At 47.8% G+C, this 23,268-nt stretch overlaps 1 protein-coding gene across 1 annotated transcript; it reads left to right on the top strand.

Annotated features, from left to right (window-relative positions):
* The first annotated feature begins 8,183 nt into the window (after positions 1-8,183).
* LOC115119423 (hatching enzyme 1.2-like) lies at positions 8,184-9,471 on the top strand. Its single transcript, XM_029648208.2, has 2 exons — positions 8,184-8,407; positions 8,895-9,471. Exons 1-2 carry the CDS (start codon positions 8,184-8,186, stop codon positions 9,469-9,471), a joined length of 801 nt encoding a protein of 266 aa, XP_029504068.2.
* Positions 9,472-23,268: the final 13,797 nt, after the last annotated feature.

Here is a 23,268-nt window from a genome sequence, read left to right as displayed (position 1 = left end):
CTCATCAACTCATCCCTGACCGCTGGCTACGTCCCTCCCGTCTTCAAGAGAGCGAGAGTTGCACCGCTTCTGAAAAAACCTACACTCGATCCCTCCGATGTCAACAACTACAGACCAGTATCCCTTCTTTCTTTTCTCTCCAAAACTCTTGAACGTGCCGTCCTTGGCCAGCTCTCCCGCTATCTCTCTCAGAATGACCTTCTTGATCCAAATCAGTCAGGTTTCAAGACTAGTCATTCAACTGAGACTGCTCTTCTCTGTATCACGGAGGCTCTCCGCACTGCTAAAGCTAACTCTCTCTCCTCTGCTCTCATCCTTCTAGACCTATCGGCTGCCTTCGATACTGTGAACCATCAGATCCTCCTCTCCACCCTCTCCGAGTTGGGCATCTCCGGCGCGGCCCATGCTTGGATTGCGTCCTACCTGACAGGTCGCTCCTACCAGGTGGCGTGGCGAGAATCTGTCTCCTCACCACGCGCTCTCACCACTGGTGTCCCCCAGGGCTCTGTTCTAGGCCCTCTCCTATTCTCGCTATACACCAAGTCACTTGGCTCTGTCATAACCTCACATGGTCTCTCCTATCATTGCTATGCAGACGACACACAATTAATCTTCTCCTTTCCCCCTCTGATGACCAGGTGGCGAATCGCATCTCTGCATGTCTGGCAGACATATCAGTGTGGATGACGGATCACCACCTCAAGCTGAACCTCGGCAAGACGGAGCTGCTCTTCCTCCCGGGAAGGACTGCCCGCTCCATGATCTCGCCATCACGGTTGACAACTCCATCGTGTCCTCCTCCCAGAGCGCTAAGAACCTTGGCGTGATCCTGGACAACACCCTGTCGTTCTCAACTAACATCAAGGCGGTGGCCCGTTCCTGTAGGTTCATGCTCTACAACATCCGCAGAGTACGACCCTGCCTCACACAGGAAGCGGCGCAGGTCCTAATCCAGGCACTTGTCATCTCCCGTCTGGATTACTGCAACTCGCTGTTGGCTGGGCTCCTGCCTGTGCCATTAAACCCCTACAACTCATCCAAAACGCCGCAGCCCGTCTGGTGTTCAACCTTCCCAAGTTCTCTCACGTCACCCCGCTCCTCCGCTCTCTCCACTGGCTTCCAGTTGAAGCTCGCATCCGCTACAAGACCATGGTGCTTGCCTACGGAGCTGTGAGGGGAACGGCACCTCAGTACCTCCAGGCTCTGATCAGGCCCTACACCCAAATAAGGGCACTGCGTTCATCCACCTCTGGCCTGCTCGCCTCCCCTACCACTGAGGAAGTACAGTTCCCGCTCAGCCCAGTCAAAACTGTTCGCTGCTCTGGCCCCCAATGGTGGAACAAACTCCCTCACGACGCCAGGACAGCGGAGTCAATCACCACCTTCCGGAGACACCTGAAACCCCACCTCTTTAAGGAATACCTAGGATAGGATAAAGTAATCCTTCTCACCCCCCTTAAAAGATTTAGATGCACTATTGTAAAGTGGCTGTTCCACTGGATGTCATAAGGTGAAAGCACCAATTTGTAAGTCGCTCTGGATAAGAGCGTCTGCTAAATGACTTAAATGTAAATGTAAATGTAGTATAATAGTATAATGTAGTATAGTATAATAGTATAATAGTATAGTGCAGTATACTACTTTATAGTGTAGTGTAGTATAATAGTTTATAGTATAGTATACTAGTATAGTGTAGTATAATACTTTATAGTGTAGTGTAGTATAATAGTTTATAGTATAGTATACTAGTATAGTGTAGTATAATAACTTATAGTATAGTATACTAGTATAGTGTAGTATAGTGTATTATAATATGTTATACTATAGTATTACAGTTTATAGTATAGTATAATAGTATAGTGTAGTATAATAGTTTATCGTATAGTATAGTATACTAGTATGGTGTAGTACAGTGTAGTAGAATACATTATACCATAGTATACTAGTTTATAGTATAGTATAATAGTATAGTGTAGTACAATAGTTTATAGTATAGTATAGTATAGTATACTAGTATAGTATAGTATAATAGTCTATAGTACAGTATAGTATAGTATACTAGTATAGTGTTGTATAGTGTAGTATAGTGTAGTATCATAGTATAGTGTGGTATAATAGTTTATAGTATAGTATACTAGTATGGTGTAGTATAGTGTAGTATAATACGTTATACTATAGTATACTAGTTTATAGTATAGTGTAATAGTATAGTGTAGTATCATAGTTTATAGTATAGTATAGTATACTAGCATGGTGTAGTATAGTGTAGTATAATACGTTGTACTACAGTATACTAGTTTATAGTAGTACGGGTAGTCACATTGCATAACATCGAACATCCAAAGAGAGTCTATGTTACTGGATGAGGCGTTATATAGAACCATCACTGACATGAAGCCATCCAGTCACATGACAGTGGTCTTTATTCCTGACAGGACACTGCTACTATAAGGTCACCCTAAAGCCCTTACAGCCCCTCGACCTTCCCATGTAGACCTCTTCATCTACTAGGCAGAACTACAGAGTACAGTGATCATCCTGTCTAGGTTGGCGCCCCCCCCCCCCCCGCCTTGTCTCAGGATGGTAAGTTGGTGGTTGAAGATATCCCTCTAGTGGTGTGGGGGCTGTGCTTTGGCAAAGTGGGTAGGGTTATATCCTTCCTGTTTGGCCCTGTCCAGAGGTATCATCGGATGTGACCACAGTGTCTCCTGACCCCTCCTGTCTCAGCCTCCAGTATTTATGCTGCAGGGGGGCTAGGGTCAGTTTGTTATATCTGGAGTACTTCTCCTGTCCTATCCGGTGTCCTGTGTGGATTTAAGTATGCCCTCTCTAATTCTCTCTTTCTCTCTTTCTTTCGGAGGACCTGAGCCCTAGGACCATGCCTCAGGACTACCTGGCATGATGACTCCTTGCTGTCCCCAGTCCACCTGGCTGTGCTGCTGCTCCAGTTTCAACTGTTCTGCCTGTGATTATTATTTGACCATGCTGGTCATTTATGAACATTTGAACAGCTTGGCCATGTTCTGTTATAATCTCCACCTGGCACAGCCAGAAGAGGACTGGCCACCCCACATAGCCTGGTTCCTCTCTAGGTTTCTTCCTAGGTTCTGGCCTTTCTAGGGAGTTTTCCTAGCCACGTGTGCTTCTATACCTGCATTGCTTGCAGTTTGGTGTTTTAGGCTGGGTTTCTGTACAGCACTTTGAGATATCAGCTGATGTACGAAGGGCTATATAAATACATTTGATTTGATTTACAGTAAAGAGCCTATTTTACTATGCTGAACGGTCCATTTCATTCACAGTTCACACTCAAAATAAAACCTCATTGAACCAAACTGCAGTCTATTCCCTTTCAGATAAAACAAACATAATTTATCAGTGACTCCTCTGCTGACCTCTATAGCTTCTACCAGCTGCAGCCCACTGGGTTCCCCTCCCCTCCCCTCCTCTCCTCCTCTCTCCTCTCTTCTCCTCTCTTCTCCCCCTCTTGTCCTCTCTCTCCTCTCCTCTCTTCTCTTCTCTTCTCTTCTCCCCTCTCTCTCTCTCTCTCTCCTCTCCTTTCCTCTCTCCCCTCACATCTCGCTGCCGTACCCTTCCCTCCCCCTGTATCTCCATCCACTCCTCTCCGATCTCTCCCCCGTATCTCCCCCGTATCTCCCTCTACTCCTCCCCTCTCTCTCCCCAGCTCCCTACTCCTTCTCCTCCCCCAGCTCCCTACTCCTTCTCCTCCCCCAGCTCCCTACTCCTTCTCCTCCCCCTTTCTCCCTACTCCTCCCCTCCTCTCCTCCCCCGCTCCCTACTCCTTCTCCTCCGCCCAGCTCCCTACTCCTTCTCCTCCCCGCCGCTCCCTACTCCTTCTCCTCTGCCCAGCTCCCTACTCCTTCTCCTGCCCCCAGCTCCCTACTCCTTCTCCTCCCCCCCAGCTCCCTACTCCTTCTCCTCCCCCCAGCTCCCTACTCATTCTCCTCCCCCCAGCTCCCTACTCCTTCTCCTCCCCCCAGCTCCCTACTCCTTCTCCTCCCCCCAGCTCCCTACTCCTTCTCCCCCCCCAGCTCCCTACTCCTTCTCCTCCCCCAGCTCCCTACTCCTTCTCCCCCAGCTCCCTACTCCTTCTCCTCCCCCAGCTCCCTACTCCTTCTCCCCCCCAGCTCCCTTCTCCTCCCCCAGCTCCCTACTCCTTCTCCTCCCCCAGCTCCCTACTCCTTCTCCCCCAGCTCCCTACTCCTTCTCCCCCCCAGCTCCCTACTCCTTCTCCTCCCCCCAGCTCCCTACTCCTTCTCCTCCCCCAGCTCCTACTCCTTCCCTCCCCCAGCTCCCTACTCCTTCTCCCCCAGCTCCCTACTCCTTCTCCTCCCCCCCCATCTCCCTATTCCTTCTCCTCCCCCAGCTCCCTACTCCTTCTCCTCCCCCAGCTCCCTACTCCTTCTCCTCCCCCAACTCCCTACTCCTTCTCTTCCCCCCCTCCCTCTCCTTCTCCCCCTCCCTTCTCCTCCCCCAGCTCCCTACTCCTTCTCCTCCCCCCCAGCTCCCTACTCCTTCTCCTCCCCCAGCTCCCTACTCCTTCTCCTCCCCGCCAGCTCCCTACTCCTTCTCCTCCCCCCCAGCTCCCTACTCCTTCTCCTCCCCCCCAGCTCCCTACTCCTTCTCCTCCCCCAGCTCCCTACTCCTTCTCCTCCCCCAGCTCCCTACTCCTTCTCCTCCCCCAGCTCCCTACTCCTTCTCCTCCCCCCAGCTCCCTACTCCTTCTCCTCCCCCAGCTCCCTACTCCTTCTCCTCCCCCAGCTCCCTACTCCTTCTCCTCCCCCAGCTCCCTACTCCTTCTCCTCCCCCAGCTCCCTACTCCTTCTCCTCCCCCAGCTCCCTACTCCTTCTCCTCCCCCAGCTCCCTACTCCTTCTCCTCCCCCAGCTCCCTACTCCTTCTTCTCCACCCAGCTCCCTACTCCTTCTCCTCCCCCAGCTCCCTACTCCTTCTCCTCCCCCCCATTTTCACACCATCTCTCCATTGTTATGTTACATGACCAGCGTAGCTTTAACTGTGTGTGTGTGTGTGTGTGTGTGTGTGTGTGTGTGTGTGTGTGTGTGTGTGTGTGTGTGTGTGTGTGTGTGTGTGTGTGTGTGTGTGTGTGTGTGTGTGTGTGTAGACAGAGTGCTGTAGATTAATAAATCATAATGTTGCCGTGAGAGCCACCTCTGTCACCTTCATTGTTTATTCTCACACCTCAACTCCCCCAGGGGGCAGGCGGAGAAAGGGATGGAAGTATTTAGCGAGAGAGAGAGAGAGAGAGAGAGACAGAGAGACAGAGAGAGAGACACAGAGAGAGACACAGAGAGAGACACAGAGAGAGAGACACAGAGAGAGACAGAGAGAGAGAGAGACAAAGAGAGAGGGAGACAGAGAGAGAGACAGAGAGTGAGAGACAAAGAGAGACAGAGAGAGACACAGAGAGAGAGAGAGGGAGATAGAGAGACAGAGAGAGAGAGACTACTACAGACCTGCCATTACACCCTAACTACAGACCTGCCATTACACCCTAACTACAGACCTGCCATTACACCCTAACTACAGACCTGCCATTACACCCTAACTACAGACCAGCCATTACACCCTAACCTGTATAGACCTGCCATTACACCCTAACTACAGACCTGCCATTACACACTAACTACAGACCTGCCATTACACCCTAACTACAGACCTGCCATTACACCCTAACTACAGACCTGCCATTACACCCTAACTACAGACCTGCCATTACACCCTAACTACAGACCTGCCATTACACCCTAACTATAGACCTGCCATTACACCCTAACTACAGACCTGCCATTACACCCTAACTACAGACCTGCCATTACACCCTAACCTGTATAGACCTGCCATTACACCCTAACTATAGACCTACCATTACACCCTAACTATAGACCTGCCATTACACCCTAACTACAGACCTGCCATTACACCCTAACTACAGACCTGCCATTACACCCTAACTACAGACCTGCCATTACACCCTAACCTGTACAGACCTGTCATTACACCCTAACTACAGACCTGCCATTACACCCTAACTATAGACCTGCCATTACACCCTAACCTGTACAGACCTGTCATTACACCCTAACTACAGACCTGCCATTACACCCTAACTACAGACCTGCCATTACACCCTAACCTGTATAGACCTGCCATTACACCCTAACTACAGACCTGCCATTACACCCTAACTATAGACCTGCCATTACACCCTAACTACAGACCTGCCATTACACCCTAACTACAGACCTGCCATTACACCCTAACTACAGACCTGCCATTACACCCTAACTATAGACCTGCCATTACACCCTAACTATAGACCTACCATTACACCCTAACTACAGACCTGAATTACACCCTAACTACAGACCTGCCATTACACCCTAACTACAGACCTGCCATTACACCCCAACTACAGACCTGCCATTACACCCTAACTACAGACCTGTCATTACACCCTAACTACAGACCTGCCATTACACCCCAACTACAGACCTGCCATTACACCCTAACTACAGACCTGCCATTACACCCCAACTACAGACCTGTCATTACACCCTAACTACAAACCTGCCATTACACCCTAACTACAGACCTGCCATTACACCCTAACTACAGACCTGCCATTACACCCTAACTACAGACCTGCCATTACACCCTAACTACAGACCTGCCATTACACCCTAACTACAGACCTGCCATTACACCCTAACTACAGACCTGCCATTACACCCTAACTACAGACCTGCCATTACACCCTAACTACAGACCTGCCATTACACCCTAACCTGTATAGACTTGCCATTACACCCTAACTACAGACCTGCCATTACACCCTAACCTGTACAGACCTGTCATTACACCCTAACTACAGACCTGCCATTACACCCTAACTATAGACCTGCCATTACACCCTAACCTGTACAGACCTGTCATTACACCCTAACCTGTACAGACCTGCCATTACACCCTAACCTGTACAGACCTGCCATTACACCCTAACTACAGACCTGCCATTACACCCTAACTACAGACCTGCCATTTCACCCTAACCTGTATAGACTTGCCATTACACCCTAACTACAGACCTGCCATTTCACCCTAACCTGTATAGACTTGCCATTACACCCTAACTACAGACCTGCCATTTCACCCTAACCTGTATAGACTTGCCATTACACCCTAACTACAGACCTGCCATTACACCCTAACTACAGACCTGCCATTACACCCCAACTACAGACCTGCCATTACACCCCAACTACAGACCTGCCATTACACCCCAACTACAGACCTACCATTACACCCTAACTACAGACCTGCCATTACACCCCAACTACAGACCTGCCATTACACCCCAACTACAGACCTGCCATTACACCCTAACTACAGACCTACCATTACACCCTAACTACAGACCTGCCATTACACCCTAACTACAGACCTGCCATTACACCCTAACTACAGACCTGCCATTACACCCTAACTACAGACCTGCCATTACACCCTAACTACAGACCTGCCATTACACCCTAACTACAGACCTGCCATTACACCCTAACTACAGACCTGCCATTACACCCTAACTACAGACCTGCCATTACACCCTAACTACAGACCTGCCATTACACCCTAACTATAGACCTGCCATTACACCCTAACCTGTTTTTATTGTGTTTATATTGTAGATTATTACAGTGTTTATTATCTATATTACTAAAGAGCTGCAATGATTTCAACGTACTGTTTTACACCTGCTGTATCCTGTGCAGGTGTAAAAGTTGACACGTTCGTCAGCACATCATTGTAGTAGAGTCAACTGTCATTACATTAGTGTGTGACCTATTTGTTGAGTAGGCATGGCCAGGTGTAAATGGACCCGTATGGATTAAAACCATGTTGAAACTGTAGGTGTGGTGGTGGAGCCCCTCCTTCAGAGGTTTATTTAGGACTAACAACATGGACCCCAACCCAGAATCCTCCAGCAGACACACCTGAGGAGGACTGTATAAAAAGCCCAGGACTGACCAGACAGAATCACACATCAAGACTCTCCAAAGCATCTCCAGGACCAAGAAGCCATCTAGAGTATCTCCACTGTCAGATCCAAGGAGCCATCCAGTCTCTCATCTCCACACACTGAAGATGGAGCAAAGCCCCTCTCTCACCCTGCTGCTGCTGCTGCTGCTGGGCCTCTCTCAGGCCAACCCTCTCATGGAGGATGGAAGTGGACCAGAGATCCTAACAGACAACCCTGAGGCTGTAGACATCACTGAGAGAATTCTGACCACTAATAACGGCTCCAGTCAGTTCCTGTTGGAGGGGGACATGGTGGCACCAACAACCAGAAACGCCATGATTTGCTATAGGTACAACCAACACACACTGAAAACAATATTGTGCGAATTCTACTTTTAAAACTATCTGCATCAGCTTATTTAGTATTTCCAACACAAGGTATTTTTAAGTTTAATATACTTCAATTTTAGTGTATCATAAAGTTGCCTCGTACTAATATAGAAATATACTTTTCTTCCGTCAAACCTACAAAATTTTGTAGAAATATTATAAAGTCAAAGAATGTGGAATTACCCACAATCCTCTAAAAACAGAGCCAGGTGTCAAAGTTGTTTTTAGAACTTAAAATTAGTAAGTTGAGGGAAAATTTTCCTTGGAGTTGTTTTTACATGCATCTTATGTTGATATATTTACATATTTACATTTCAGGTTGGTTAAAAGAATGAAGTAGAGTAAGGGACTAATTATATTGAAGTAAAGATAACAAATATATTTTTTATGTCAAAATAATTGTATTTTCAAATATAATTGACTAACACCCTGAATGTTATTATACAGTGCAGGGTGCTTCTGGCAAAAAGGCTCCAACGGACTGGTTGAAGTGCCCTACACAGTGAGCAGTAGCTTCAGTTCCTCTGACAAGCAGGGCATTGAAAACGCCCTCCGGGCCTTCACTTCCCAGACCTGCATTCGCTTCGTGCCTTGGCAGAATCAGGTTGACTTCATCAGCTACGAGCCCAGAGACGGGTGCTGGTCCTCTCTTGGGAGAGTGGGAGGCCAACAGACGGTCTCTCTCCAAATGGACGGCTGCGTTTACTTCGGCATCATTCAGCACGAGACTCTCCACGCTCTGGGCTTCCAACACGAACAAACCAGGAGTGACCGTGACGAGTACGTCACCATCAACTGGAGTAACATCGACTCTAACAACGCCTTTAACTTTGATCGATCAAACACCAACAACCTGAACACTCCCTATGACTACAGCTCTGTCATGCACTATGGAAAAACAGCCTTCTCTGTCAACGGGATGGACACCATCACCCCCATCCCCAACCCCAACGTGCCCATCGGCCAGAGACAGGGGTTGTCCACCACGGACATCCTGAGGATCAACAGACTCTACGGCTGCTGAGAGGAAGACATCAAGTCACAGGAGAAAAGTCTGGAAAAGACCAGATGAAGGAAGTCAAGTCTGACATATATAATGTTATCTTATTGATTTAAAATCATTGTTGAGTTGTAACTTTAAAAAAAATGATCATTGCTGTAGTTGTGTAGTTCTCTAATTATTTTAATCATATGACTTAATTAATTATCTAAAATAAACAAGATTGAAAGCAGATGCTATTGTTTAATTCTAGTGTTTTCTAGTGTGTGTGTGTGTTTGTCTGTGTGTCTGTGAGAGAGAGAGAGACAGAGTTAACAGACTGGGCACAAGTCCTCCATGTCTGTCCTGATCCAAGACATTCGTCCTCCAATCAGCACTGGAGTTACATCACTTCTGTCACAACTACAATGACATCATTTCTCTCACCTAAACACAATAAGACACTAGGAATATTCACAACTACAATGACATCATTTCTCTCACCTAAACACAATAAGACACTAGGAATATTCACAACTACAATGACATCATTTCTCTCACCTAAACACAATAAGACACTAGGAATATTCACAACTACAATGACATCATTTCTCTCACCTAAACACAATAAGACACTAGGAATATTCACAACTACAACGACATGAATAGAGGGCTGGGTAAGAAAAAAACCACTAATAATTATTTAAGGAAGTAAAGAATCAGTGAGGCTGACATGAATACATGCAGTGGAAATCCAGCTATTGAGATGTGGCTCTTGTTAAGTTAATCAGGTGTTAAAATTAGTTGAAAAGGAGACTGAAACAGGACTTTAAAAAGTGCTTCAGCTCCAGGTTGGACGCAGCTCAGGAGGCCGGAGTCCATCTGGCAACACAGAGACCTGCCCGGTGAATACAATCAGGGGTGGAGGACTCAACTGTATCCTCTATTTGTTTTGTTTATATAGGCAGAAGTAAAGAAATGTACAGTATTCACATGGGGTAGTAGGGTATTCACAGGGGGTAATAGTGCCGTAGGGTATTCACAGGGGGTAAAAGGGTAATAGGGTATTCCCAGGGGGTAATATGGTATTCCCAGGGGGTAATAGAGTAGTAGGGTATTCACAAGGGGTAAGAGAGTAGTAGGGTATTCACAGGGGGTAATAGAGTAGTAGGGTATTCACAGGGGGTAACAGAGTAGTAGAGTAGTAGGGTATTCACAGTGGGTAATAGAGTAGTAGGGTATTCACAGTGGGTAATATAGTAGTAGGGTATTCACAAGGGGTAAGAGAGTAGTAGGGTATTCACAGGGGTTAATAGAGTAGTAGGGTATTCACAGGGGGTAATAGAGTACTGGGTATTCACAGTGGGTAATAGAGTAGTAGGGTATTCACAGGGGGTAATAGAGTAGTAGGGTATTCACAAGGGGTAAGAGAGTAGTAGGGTTTTCACAGGGGGTAAGAGAGTAGTAGGGTATTCACAAGGGGTAAGAGAGTAGTATGGTATTCACAGGGGGAAAGAGAGTAGTAGGGTATTCACAGGGTGAAAGAGAGTAGTAGGGTATTCACAGGGGGTAACAGAGTAGTAGGGTATTCACAGGGGGAAAGAGAGTAGTAGGGTATTCACAGGGGGAAAGAGAGTATTAGGGTGTTCACAGGGGGTAACAGAGTAGTAGGGTATTCACAGGGGGAAAGAGAGTAGTAGGGTATTCACAGGGGGAAAGAGAGTAGTAGGGTATTCACAGGGTGAAAGAGAGTATTAGGGTATTCACAGGGGGTAACAGAGTAGTAGGGTATTCACAGGGGGTAATAGAGTAGTCAGTAGACAGTCTATCATTATCATCTCTATATTTGTTTATCATCTCTATACTGTTCCTTTAAATGGTTTGAAACCTGAACATTTTAGTTTATCATGGTTATTATTATCATTATGATCTATCATAGTTTACCCATGATAGTTGTTGCTAATCCCAGTCATATTAACAACCCATGATAGTTGTTGATAATCCCAGTCATATTAACAACCCATGATAGTTGTTGCTAATCCCAGTCATATTAACAACCCATGATAGTTGTTGCTAATCCCAGTCATATTAACAACCCATGATAGTTGTTGCTAATCCCAGTCATATTAACAACCCATGATAGTTGTTGCTAATCCCAGTCATATTAACAACCCATGATAGTTGTTGATAATCCCAGTCATATTAACAACCCATGATAGTTGTTGCTAATCCCAGTCATTTTAACAACCCATGATAGTTGTTGATAATCCCAGTCATATTAACAACCCATGATAGTTGTTGCTAATCCCAGTCATATTAACAACCCATGATAGTTGTTGCTAATCCCAGTCATATTAACAACCCATGATAGTTGTTGCTAATCCCAGTCATATTAACAACCCATGATAGTTGTTGATAATCCCAGTCATATTAACAACCCATGATAGTTGTTGATAATCCCAGTCATATTAACAACCCATGATAGTTGTTGCTAATCCCAGTCATATTAACAACCCATGATAGTTGTTGATAATCCCAGTCATATTAACAACCCATGATAGTTGTTGATAATCCCAGTCATATTAACAACCCATGATAGTTGTTGATAATCCCAGTCATATTAACAACCCATGATAGTTGTTGCTAATCCCAGTCATATTAACAACCCATGATAGTTGTTGCTAATCCCAGTCATATTAACAACCCATGATAGTTGTTGATAATCCCAGTCATATTAACAACCCATGATAGTTGTTGCTAATCCCAGTCATATTAACAACCCATGATAGTTGTTGCTAATCCCAGTCATATTAACAACCCATGATAGTTGTTGCTTGGATTATCATGGATGGTTTAGATCTCCCCTCGTTCTATATTCTAACAGATGTTTCCATCTCTGTCCATGAAACCGTGTTTTCCCGGCTAAATGCATCTTGGAACATGTAGTTCTACCGCCGTGTGGAAATCGCTACGCTTAAATAGTGAAGAAATAATAGTTTAGCAGCATTTTAAACCAAAACATTCTGATTTGTTCCATCAGCCGTATTAATTGATACAGTTTTTACCTCCACTACACTACTTTGATATGCATTGTGGGGATTTAAAATTGACTAGATGCAATGCCCACCAAAACAAGTGGGTATACAGCAAATACCTGCGTATACCTTCCACGACAGCAGTGAGTGTAGTACCTTCTGTGTAGTATGAGAGAGGAGATAACATGGTACAGTCCAGACTAGAGTCAGTATGAGAGAGGAGATAACATGGTACAGTCCAGACTCCCAGTGGTTCAGTGGTTCCTCAGGACAGACTAGAGTCAGCATGAGAGAGGAGATGGTTCAGCAGGACAGACTAGAGTCAGTATGAGAGAGGAGATAACATGGTACAGTCCAGACTCCCAGTGGTTCCTCAGGACAGACTAGAGACAGTATGAGAGAGGAGATAACAACTCAGTCCAGACTCCCAGTGGTTCCTCAGGACAGACTAGAGTCAGTATGAGAGAGGAGATAACATGGTACAGTCCAGACTCCCAGTGGTTCCTCAGGACAGACTAGAGACAGTATGAGAGAGGAGATAACAACTCAGTCCAGACTCCCAGTGGTTCCTCAGGACAGACTAGAGTCAGTATGAGAGAGGAGATAACATGGTACAGTCCAGACTCCCAGTGGTTCCTCAGGACAGACTAGAGACAGTATGAGAGAGGAGATAACAACTCAGCCCAGACTCCCAGTGGTTCCTCAGGACAGACTAGAGTCAGTATGAGAGAGGAGATAACATCTCATCCCAGACTCCCAGTGGTTCCTCAGGACAGACTAGAGTCAGTATGAGAGAGGAGATAACAACTCAGCCCAGACTCCCAGTGGTTCCTCAGGACAGACTAGAGTCAGTATGAGAGAGGAGATGGTTCCTCAGGACAGACTAGAGTCAGTATGAGAGAGGAGATAACATCTCAGCCCAGTCTCCCAGTGGTTCCTCAGGACAGACTAGAGTCAGTATGAGAGAGGAGATGGTTCAGCAGGACAGACTAGAGTCAGTATGAGAGAGGAGATAACATGATACAGTCCAGACTCCCAGTGGTTCCTCAGCCCAGTCTCCCAGTGGTTCCCCAGGACAGACTAGAGACAGTATGAGAGAGGAGATAACATGGTACAGTCCAGACTCCCAGTGGTTCAGTGGTTCCTCAGGACAGACTAGAGTCAGTATGAGAGAGGAGATAACATGGTACAGTCCAGACTCCCAGTGGTTCCTCAGGACAGACTAGAGTCAGTATGAGAGAGGAGATAACATCTCAGCCCAGACTCCCAGTGGTTCCTCAGGACAGACTAGAGTCAGTATGAGAGAGGAGATGGTTCAGCAGGACAGACTAGAGTCAGTATGAGAGAGGAGATAACATCTCAGCCCAGTCTCCCAGTGGTTCCTCAGCCCAGTCTCCCAGTGGTTCCTCAGCCCAGTCTCCCAGTGGTTCCTCAGGACAGACTAGAGTCAGCATGAGAGAGGATATAACATGGTACAGTCCAGACTCCCAGTGGTTCATCAGCCCAGTCTCCCAGTGGTTCCTCAGCCCAGTCCCCCAGTGGTTCCTCAGGACAGTCTCCCAGTGGTTCCTCAGCCCAGTCTCCCAGTGGTTCCTCAGCCCAGTCTCCCAGTGGTTCCTCAGCCCAGTCTCCCAGTGGTTCCTCAGGACAGTCTCCCAGTGGTTCCTCAGCCCAGTCTCCCAGTGGTTCCTCAGCCCAGTCTCCCAGTGGTTCCTCAGGACAGACTAGAGACAGTATGATTGGAGCAGGCGCGGTGCACTCGCCCTAAAAGGGGACGTTGGCTGCGCTGATAAAACAGACTTGATCTTAAAATCAGTCGATGACGTGAGACATATTTCATAGAAGTATTGAACTGTTTTTCATGTTATAGTATTTGGGGAAAAGTACCAACGTTTCCGTGACACCATGTAACTCCACTACAGAATTCATATCAAACCACTAGAGTCAGTCCTCTATACCTGACAGTGGAGACGTGTGTTTCACTCCTCAATGAAAAACACAAGAAAGCATAGAAACATCTGTTTGTTTGACCATGCTGGTCATTTATGAACATTTGAACATCTTGGCCATGTTCTGTTATAATCTCCACCGCACAGCCAGAAGAGGACTGGCCACCCCACATAGCCTGGTTCCTCTCTAGGTTTCTTCCTAGGTTTTGGCCTTTCTAGGGAGTTTTTCCTAGCCACCGTGCTTCTACACCTGCATTGCTTGCTGTTTGGGGTTTTAGGCTGGGTAACACCGTACAGCACTTTGAGACATCAGCTGATGTACGAAGGGCTATATAAATACATTTGATTTGATTTGATTTCATATCAAACCACGGAACCAGCCCCTGTCACCAGTGATGCTTGGGCCTTCCAAGCCAGCCAGCCCACTGAGGGGTTTCACTGCAGCCCAAAATAATTGTGACCCAGAACACTAAAACCAGTTCTCAGTTGGGCCTCTACTGTAGAAGGTACAGAACATCATCACCCAGTTTAAAGTATAAACAAGGTCACCGTGTACCAAGCACACCAAGTACAGCAAACAACTTTTACTGTCACTATGTGGCAACAACTACATCTAAACTTTAACTGAAGGTCTCAAGCTATATTTAATCATTTTCAAATGACAAAACTAGGCTATCAAGACATGGCTACTCAGGCTACTCAGGCAGGCCAGCGAGACAGAGAGGCAGCTCCCTATCTGCAGGCAGGACAGAGACAGAGACACAGCTTTCTATCTGCAGGCAGGACAGACACACAGCTTTCTATCTGCAGGCCGGACAGAGACACAGCTTTCTATCTCCAGGCCGGACAGAGACACAGCTTTCTATCTGCAGGAAGGAAATATGAGCCAGTACTACTACTGTTGAGAATATAGTACATGCTACATGTTATCCAATACAGTACTACTACTGTTGAGAATATAGTACATGCTACATGTTATCCAATACCGTACTACTCTGTTGAGAATATAGTACATGCTACATGTTATCCAATACAGTAGTACTCTGTTGAGAACGTAGTGTCGGCTGCATTATTTTGGTTGCACCTGCTTGTATAGTACAGGCACAGGTCTAGATAGTAGTGTTTACTTTCGCTTCAAGTTCATTCATTAACCCAGCTTGGCCTCTCTGGGACGGCAGGGAAAATCTGCAACTTGAAATTGAGCGATTGAATGGGAAAGCCTCTATAGAAGCTATAAACAGCAGATTTCAAGTGGAATTATTTATTTATTTTAAACTCAGGACTGAGCTTTAATTTTGTCAGTGTTCTGTTTTGTGTTGTAACATTTAATTCCAATACAGTCTGACACAGAATATAGAGGGAATACTTCGCCATAACAAAGTTGGTAGAAATATAACTAACTTCACACATGAACCACGATCGTATCTACAGTACGTACCACCACGAACAATGTAGAATTCTGATTTGATACAGAAGAAAGTAGAAGGTGTACAGAGAAGAAATAAAGAAGAAATGTCCCTCAATCAAAATGCTTGTCTAGAATGTTCTCAGAATGTAGGCTAAACCGTGGAAATGTGGGTTAGCAGGTTAGATGAGACTTCTTCTTCGATGCTGCCAAATCAAAACCTTGTCAACAGACTCTGTCTTGAGTTCTGGCAGCCTGCCTGAATATCTGTGAAACCTTGTTACATAATACAACTAACCATGCTGGTGCTTTTTACACGGCCACACAAACGTTACAATCTCTCGGATATTTCCTTGTAGCTACACGCTGGTTAGAAAATCCTATATTATTTATCACAATTCTTAAAGAGACAAAACGTCGTGCAGTAAGAGCCACTATAGAGGATAATAATAAACTGGTTCCTAAACATCTACAGCAGACAGACAGCCCTGGGAGACCTTTCTCCCTCAATTCAATTCTCAACGGGATGTACTGACACGGGAAACACATGATGACATTGACAAAGCAAGCGGGAATAGATATATCTCTCTCTCTCTCTCTGTGATTTTCAGTCGCTGTCAAGGTTGTTACATAACAGCTATCTGCTCTGAACCAGCTGACTGTAGTAAGTCAACGGCCAGGCAATGGAAACAGGAGGATTTTGACATGATATATGAACGGTTGACACATAACCTACAATACATAAATAACCCCAACGTTATGTCAACATTAGACATATTGTGTCCACTGGAAGCGAACTTGAATTCGCTGCGTAACTGCAAGAACGGGGGGGGGTGTGGCTTTATACTGTCAGTACTGTAAAAAACAATATTATGTCATATTTAAATACAATACAAATACTGACAATGAGGGGGAAATATACGACCCACGGATAAGAATAATCCACTTAGTGAGACTGCAAAGGACCATTAGTAACACCACAGTACGGGACTGAGTGTGGACTTTGAAAGTGTGACCGTGAGTAATGTGAAACCTGGTTTCAACTTCACGAGTCTTTTTTTAAAGTTACATTGTATCACTGAAGGAATGCATGTCACTGTTTGCAAGGATATTCAAAGCAGAATGTCAGAGCGAGCTAGCGAGGCGAACTAATAAGCTTTATAGCCATAAATCGTGGCTAATAACAAGTGATCGGGAAATCTGTCAATCATATATGCATTTTCTTGTTAAATGTTGTCTCGTTGTTATCGAATACAATAAACCATGAACGTTTCTGCTAAAAGAACGGAACAGAGAAAGAAGAACCGTCTATAGCGAAACCGAGCTCTCAGTCCCCTTCAAGTCAAGAGGAAAGCACTTTGAAGTTGCCTTTCCACCCTCTCTTCTATTTTCAACAGATTTCACAGCATTTTGTAAAAAATAAAAAATAAAAATCATTCTCACGCGGTATTACATCTAAATACGAGTTATTTACCTTTGTTGGAGCCGGAACAACTCTGTCCTCTGACAGGGGTTTGGTGGTGGTGGTCCGTTTGAAGGGTCTCCAGATTCGCCGGCGTGTCCATGACTGGAGTAGCCGGTTTAGAGACGCTGTTTCCCGCGTCACTGGAAGCAGGGTCCGGTGAGGACTCCATAACTATCCTATTGATAAATGTGAACGAGGCGTAGCTACTAACGACGAAATATCGAACGTGACTAGTCAAATAATAACGAGATGTAAAAGCATGTCAAGCTAATTTACCGAAGGCTGGAACTAGTGCAATGTGTTGGTGCGCTACTGTCTTCGTGCAAAGTAGGGTGTACAGATGTGGTTGTCCACATGCAGCGCTGAAGAGAACAGTCCCAGTCACCCTGAAGAGAACAGTCCCAGTCAGCCTGTAGAGAACAGTCCCAGTCAGCCTGTAGAGAACAGTCCCAGCCAGCCTGTAGAGAACAGTCCCAGTCAGCCTGTAGAGAACAGTCCCAGTCAGCCTGTAGAGAACAGTCCCAGTCAGCCTGTAGAGAACAGTCAGCCTGTAGAGAACAGTCCCAGTCAGCCTGTAGAGAACAGTCCCAGTCAGCCTGTAGAGAACAGTCCCAGTCACCCTGTAGAGAACAGTCCCAGTCACCCGGAAGAGAACAGTCAGCCTGTAGAGAACAGTCAGCCTGTAGAGAACAGTCCCAGTCAGCCTGTAGAGAACAGTCCTAGTCAGCCTGTAGAGAACAGTCCCAGTCACCCTGAAGAGAACAGTCAGCCTGTAGAGAACAGTCAGCCTGTAGAGAACAGTCCCAGTCAGCCTGTAGAGAACAGTCCTAGTCAGCCTGTAGAGAACAGTCCCAGTCACCCTGAAGAGAACAGTCCCAGTCAGCCTGTAGAGAACAGTCAGCCTGTAGAGAACAGTCCCAGTCAGCCTGTAGAGAACAGTCCCAGTCAGCCTGTAGAGAACAGTCAGCCTGTAGAGAACAGTCCCAGTCAGCCTGTAGAGAACAGTCCCAGTCAGCCTGTAGAGAACAGTCAGCCTGTAGAGAACAGTTAGCCTGTAGAGAACAGCCCCAGCCAGCCTGTAGAGAACAGTCAGCCTGTAGAGAACAGTCCCAGTCAGCCTGTAGAGAACAGCCCCAGCCAGCCTGTAGAGAACAGTCAGCCTGTAGAGAACAGTCCCAGTCAGCCTGTAGAGAACAGTCCCAGCCAGCCTGTAGAGAACAGTCAGCCTGTAGAGAACAGTCCCAGTCAGCCTGTAGAGAACAGTACCAGTCAGCCTGTAGAGAACAGTACCAGTCAGCCTGTAGAGAACAGTCAGCCTGTAGAGAACAGTCCCAGTCAGCCTGTAGAGAACAGTCCCAGTCAGCCTGTAGAGAACAGTCCCAGTCAGCCTGTAGAGAACAGTCCCAGTCAGCCTGTAGAGAACAGCCAGCCTGTAGAGAACAGTCCTAGTCAGCCTGTAGAGAACAGTCCCAGTCAGCCTGTAGAGAACAGCCCCAGTCAGCCTGTAGAGAACAGTCCCAGTCACCCTGTAGAGAACAGTCCCAGTCAGCTTGTAGAGAACAGTACCAGTCAGCCTGTAGAGAACAGTCCCAGTCACCCTGTAGAGAACAGTCCCAGTCAGCCTGTAGAGAACAGTCAGCCTGTAGAGAACAGCCAGCCTGTAGAGAACAGTCCCAGTCAGCCTGTAGAGAACAGTCCCAGTCAGCCTGTAGAGAACAGCCCCAGTCAGCCTGTAGAGAACAGTCCCAGTCAGCCTGTAGAGAACAGTCCCAGTCAGCCTGTAGAGAACAGTCAGCCTGTAGAGAACAGCCCCAGCCAGCATGTAGAGAACAGTCAGCCTGTAGAGAACAGTCCCAGTCAGCCTGTAGAGAACAGTCCCAGCCAGCCTGTAGAGAACAGTCAGCCTGTAGAGAACAGTCCCAGTCAGCCTGTAGAGAACAGTCCCAGTCAGCCTGTAGAGAACAGTACCAGTCAGCCTGTAGAGAACAGTCCCAGTCAGCCTGTAGAGAACAGTCCCAGTCAGCCTGTAGAGAACAGTCCCAGTCAGCCTGTAGAAAACAGTCAGCCTGTAGAGAACAGTCCCAGCCAGCCTGTTGAGAACAGTCCCAGTCAGACTGTAGAGAACAGTCCCAGTCAGCCTGTAGAGAACAGTCAGCCTGTAGAGAACAGTCCCAGTCAGCCTGTATAGAACAGTCCCAGTCAGCCTGTAGAGAACAGTCCCAGTCAGCCTGTAGAGAACAGTCCCAGTCAGCCTGTAGAGAACAGTCCCAGTCAGCCTGTAGAGAGCAGTCCCAGTCAGCCTGTAGAGAACAGTCCCAGTCAGCCTGTAGAGAGCAGTCCCAGTCAGCCTGTAGAGAGCAGTCCCATTCAGCCTGTAGAGAACATTTCCCAGTCAGCCTGTAGAGAACAGTCCCAGTCAGCCTGTAGAGAACAGTCATAGTCAGCCTGTAGAGAACAGTCCCAGTCAGCCTGTAGAGAACAGTCCCAGTCAGCCTGTAGAGAACAGTCAGCCTGTAGAGAACAGTCCCAGTCAGCCTGTAGAGAACAGTCCCAGTCAGCCTGTAGAGAACAGTCAGCCTGTAGAGAACAGTCCCAGTCAGCCTGTAGAGAACAGTCCCAGTCAGCCTGTAGAGAACAGTCCCAGTCAGCCTGTAGAGAACAGTCAGCCTGTAGAGAACAGTCCCAGTCAGCCTGTAGAGAACAGTCAGCCTGTAGAGAACAGTCCCAGTCAGCCTGTAGAGAACAGTCCCAGTCAGCCTGTAGAGAACAGTCCCAGTCAGCCTGTAGAGAACAGTTCCAGTCAGCCTGTAGAGAGCAGTCCCAGTCAGCCTGTAGAGAACAGTCCCAGTCAGCCTGTAGAAAACAGTCAGCCTGTAGAGAACAGTCCCAGCCAGCCTGTAGAGAACAGTCCCAGTCAGCCTGTAGAGAACAGTCCCAGTCAGCCTGTAGAGAACAGTCAACCTGTAGAGAACAGTCCCAGTCAGCCTGTAGAGAACAGTCCCAGTCAGCCTGTAGAGAACAGTCCCAGTCAGCCTGTAGAGAACAGTCCCAGTCAGCCTGTAGAGAGCAGTCCCAGTCAGCCTGTAGAGAGCAGTCCCATTCAGCCTGTAGAGAACAGTCCCAGTCAGCCTGTAGAGAACAGTCCCAGTCAGCCTGTAGAGAACAGTCCCAGTCAGCCTGTAGAGAACAGTCCCAGTCAGCCTGTAGAGAACAGTCCCAGTCAGCCTGTAGAGAGCAGTCCCAGTCAGCCTGTAGAGAGCAGTCCCATTCAGCCTGTAGAGAACAGTCCCAGTCAGCCTGTAGAGAACAGTCCTAGTCAGCCTGTAGAGAACAGTCCAAGTCAGCCTGTAGAGAACAGTCAGCCTGTAGAGAACAGCCCCAGTCAGCCTGTAGAGAACAGTCCCAGTGAGCCTTTTAGAGAGCAGTCCCAGTCAGCCTGTAGAGAACAGTCCCAGTCAGCCTGTAGAGAACAGTCCCAGTCAGCCTGTAGAGAACAGTCCCAGGCAGCCTGTAGAGAACAGTCAGCCTGTAGAGAACAGCCCCAGTCAGCCTGTAGAGAACAGTCCCAGTGAGCCTTTTAGAGAGCAGTCCCAGTCAGCCTGTAGAGAACAGTCCCAGTCAGCCTGTAGAGAACAGTCCCAGTCAGCCTGTAGAGAACAGTCCCAGGCAGCCTGTAGAGAACAGTCCCAGTCAGCCTGTAGAGAACAGTCCCAGTCAGCCTGTAGAGAGCAGTCCCAGTCAGCCTGTAGAGAACAGTCCCAGTCAGCCTGTAGAGAGCAGTCAGCCTGTAGAGAGCAGTCCCAGTCAGCCTGTAGAGAACAGTCCCAGTCAGCCTGTAGAGAACAGTCAGCCTGTAGAGAACAGTCCCAGTCAGCCTGTAGAGAACAGTCCCAGTCAGCCTGTAGAGAACAGTCCCAGTCAGCCTGTAGAGAACAGTCCCAGTCAGCCTGTAGAGAACAGTCCCAGTCAGCCTGTAGAGAACAGTCAGCCTGTAGAGAACAGTCCCAGTCAGCCTGTAGAGAACAGTCCCAGTCAGCCTGTAGAGAACAGTCCCAGTCAGCCTGTAGAGAACAGTCCCAGTCAGCCTGTAGAGAACAGTTCCAGTCAGCCTGTAGAGAGCAGTCCCAGTCAGCCTGTAGAGAACAGTCCCAGTCAGCCTGTAGAGAACAGTCCCAGTCAGCCTGTAGAGAACAGTCCCAGTCAGCCTGTAGAGAACAGTCCCAGTCAGCCTGTAGAGAACAGTCCCAGTCAGCCTGTAGCAGTCCCATTCAGCCTGTAGAGAACAGTCAGCCTGTAGAGAACAGTCCCAGTCAGCCTGTAGAGAACAGTCCCAGTCAGCCTGTAGAGAACAGTCCCAGTCAGCCTGTAGAGAACAGTCCCAGTCAGCCTGTAGAGAACAGTTCCAGTCAGCCTGTAGAGAGCAGTCCCAGTCAGCCTGTAGAGAACAGTCCCAGTCAGCCTGTAGAAAACAGTCAGCCTGTAGAGAACAGTCCCAGCCAGCCTGTAGAGAACAGTCCCAGTCAGCCTGTAGAGAACAGTCCCAGTCAGCCTGTAGAGAACAGTCAACCTGTAGAGAACAGTCCCAGTCAGCCTGTAGAGAACAGTCCCAGTCAGCCTGTAGAGAACAGTCCCAGTCAGCCTGTAGAGAACAGTCCCAGTCAGCCTGTAGAGAGCAGTCCCAGTCAGCCTGTAGAGAGCAGTCCCATTCAGCCTGTAGAGAACAGTCCCAGTCAGCCTGTAGAGAACAGTCCCAGTCAGCCTGTAGAGAACAGTCCCAGTCAGCCTGTAGAGAACAGTCCCAGTCAGCCTGTAGAGAACAGTCCCAGTCAGCCTGTAGAGAGCAGTCCCAGTCAGCCTGTAGAGAGCAGTCCCATTCAGCCTGTAGAGAACAGTCCCAGTCAGCCTGTAGAGAACAGTCCTAGTCAGCCTGTAGAGAACAGTCCCAGTCAGCCTGTAGAGAACAGTCAGCCTGTAGAGAACAGCCCCAGTCAGCCTGTAGAGAACAGTCCCAGTCAGCCTTTTAGAGAGCAGTCCCAGTCAGCCTGTAGAGAACAGTCCCAGTCAGCCTGTAGAGAGCAGTCCCAGTCAGCCTGTAGAGAGCAGTCCCATTCAGCCTGTAGAGAACAGTCCCAGTCAGCCTGTAGAGAACAGTCCTAGTCAGCCTGTAGAGAACAGTCCCAGTCAGCCTGTAGAGAACAGTCAGCCTGTAGAGAACAGCCCCAGTCAGCCTGTAGAGAACAGTCCCAGTCAGCCTTTTAGAGAGCAGTCCCAGTCAGCCTGTAGAGAACAGTCCCAGTCAGCCTGTAGAGAACAGTCCCAGTCAGCCTGTAGAGAACAGTCCCAGTCAGCCTGTAGAGAACAGTCCCAGTCAGCCTGTAGAGAACAGTCCCAGTCAGCCTGTAGAGAGCAGTCCCAGTCAGCCTGTAGAGAACAGTCCCAGTCAGCCTGTAGAGAGCAGTCAGCCTGTAGAGAGCAGTCCCAGTCAGCCTGTAGAGAACAGTCCCAGTCAGCCTGTAGAGAACAGCCAGCCTGTAGAGAACAGTCAGCCTGTAGAGAACAGCCCAGTCAGCCTGTAGAGAACAGTCCCAGTCAGCCTGTAGAGAGCAGTCAGCCTGTAGAGAACAGTCCCAGTCAGCCTGTAGAGAGCAGTCCCAGTCAGCCTGTAGAGAACAGTCAGCCTGTAGAGAACAGTCCCAGTCAGCCTGTAGAGAACAGTCCCAGTCAGCCTGTAGAGAACAGTCCCAGTCAGCCTGTAGAGAACAGTCCCAGTCAGCCTGTAGAGAGCAGTCCCAGTCAGCCTGTAGAGAACAGTCCCAGTCAGCCTGTAGAGAGCAGTCCCAGTCAGCCTGTAGAGAACAGTCCCAGTCAGCCTGTAGAGAGCAGTCCCAGTCAGCCTGTAGAGAGCAGTCCCAGTCAGCCTGTAGAGAACAGTCCCAGTCAGCCTGTAGAGAGCAGTCCCAGTCAGCCTGTAGAGAACAGTCAGCCTGT

This window comes from Oncorhynchus nerka, unplaced genomic scaffold, assembly GCF_034236695.1.
Source record: "Oncorhynchus nerka isolate Pitt River unplaced genomic scaffold, Oner_Uvic_2.0 unplaced_scaffold_2384, whole genome shotgun sequence".
NCBI classification, from domain to species: Eukaryota; Metazoa; Chordata; class Actinopteri; order Salmoniformes; family Salmonidae; genus Oncorhynchus; species Oncorhynchus nerka.
Note: the sequence above shows the minus strand (reverse complement) of the source record. Positions and strands in the feature narration are given on the sequence as shown.

Excerpts from the sequence above, each read along its gene's own strand:
- LOC115119423 (XM_029648208.2), top strand. The coding sequence starts at position 8,184 with ATGGAGCAAAGCCCCTCTCTCACCCTGCTGCTGCTGCTGCTGCTGGGC. Across the intron at positions 8,408-8,894 it reads AACGCCATGATTTGCTATAG|TGCAGGGTGCTTCTGGCAAA; the intron begins GTACAACCAACA and ends GTTATTATACAG.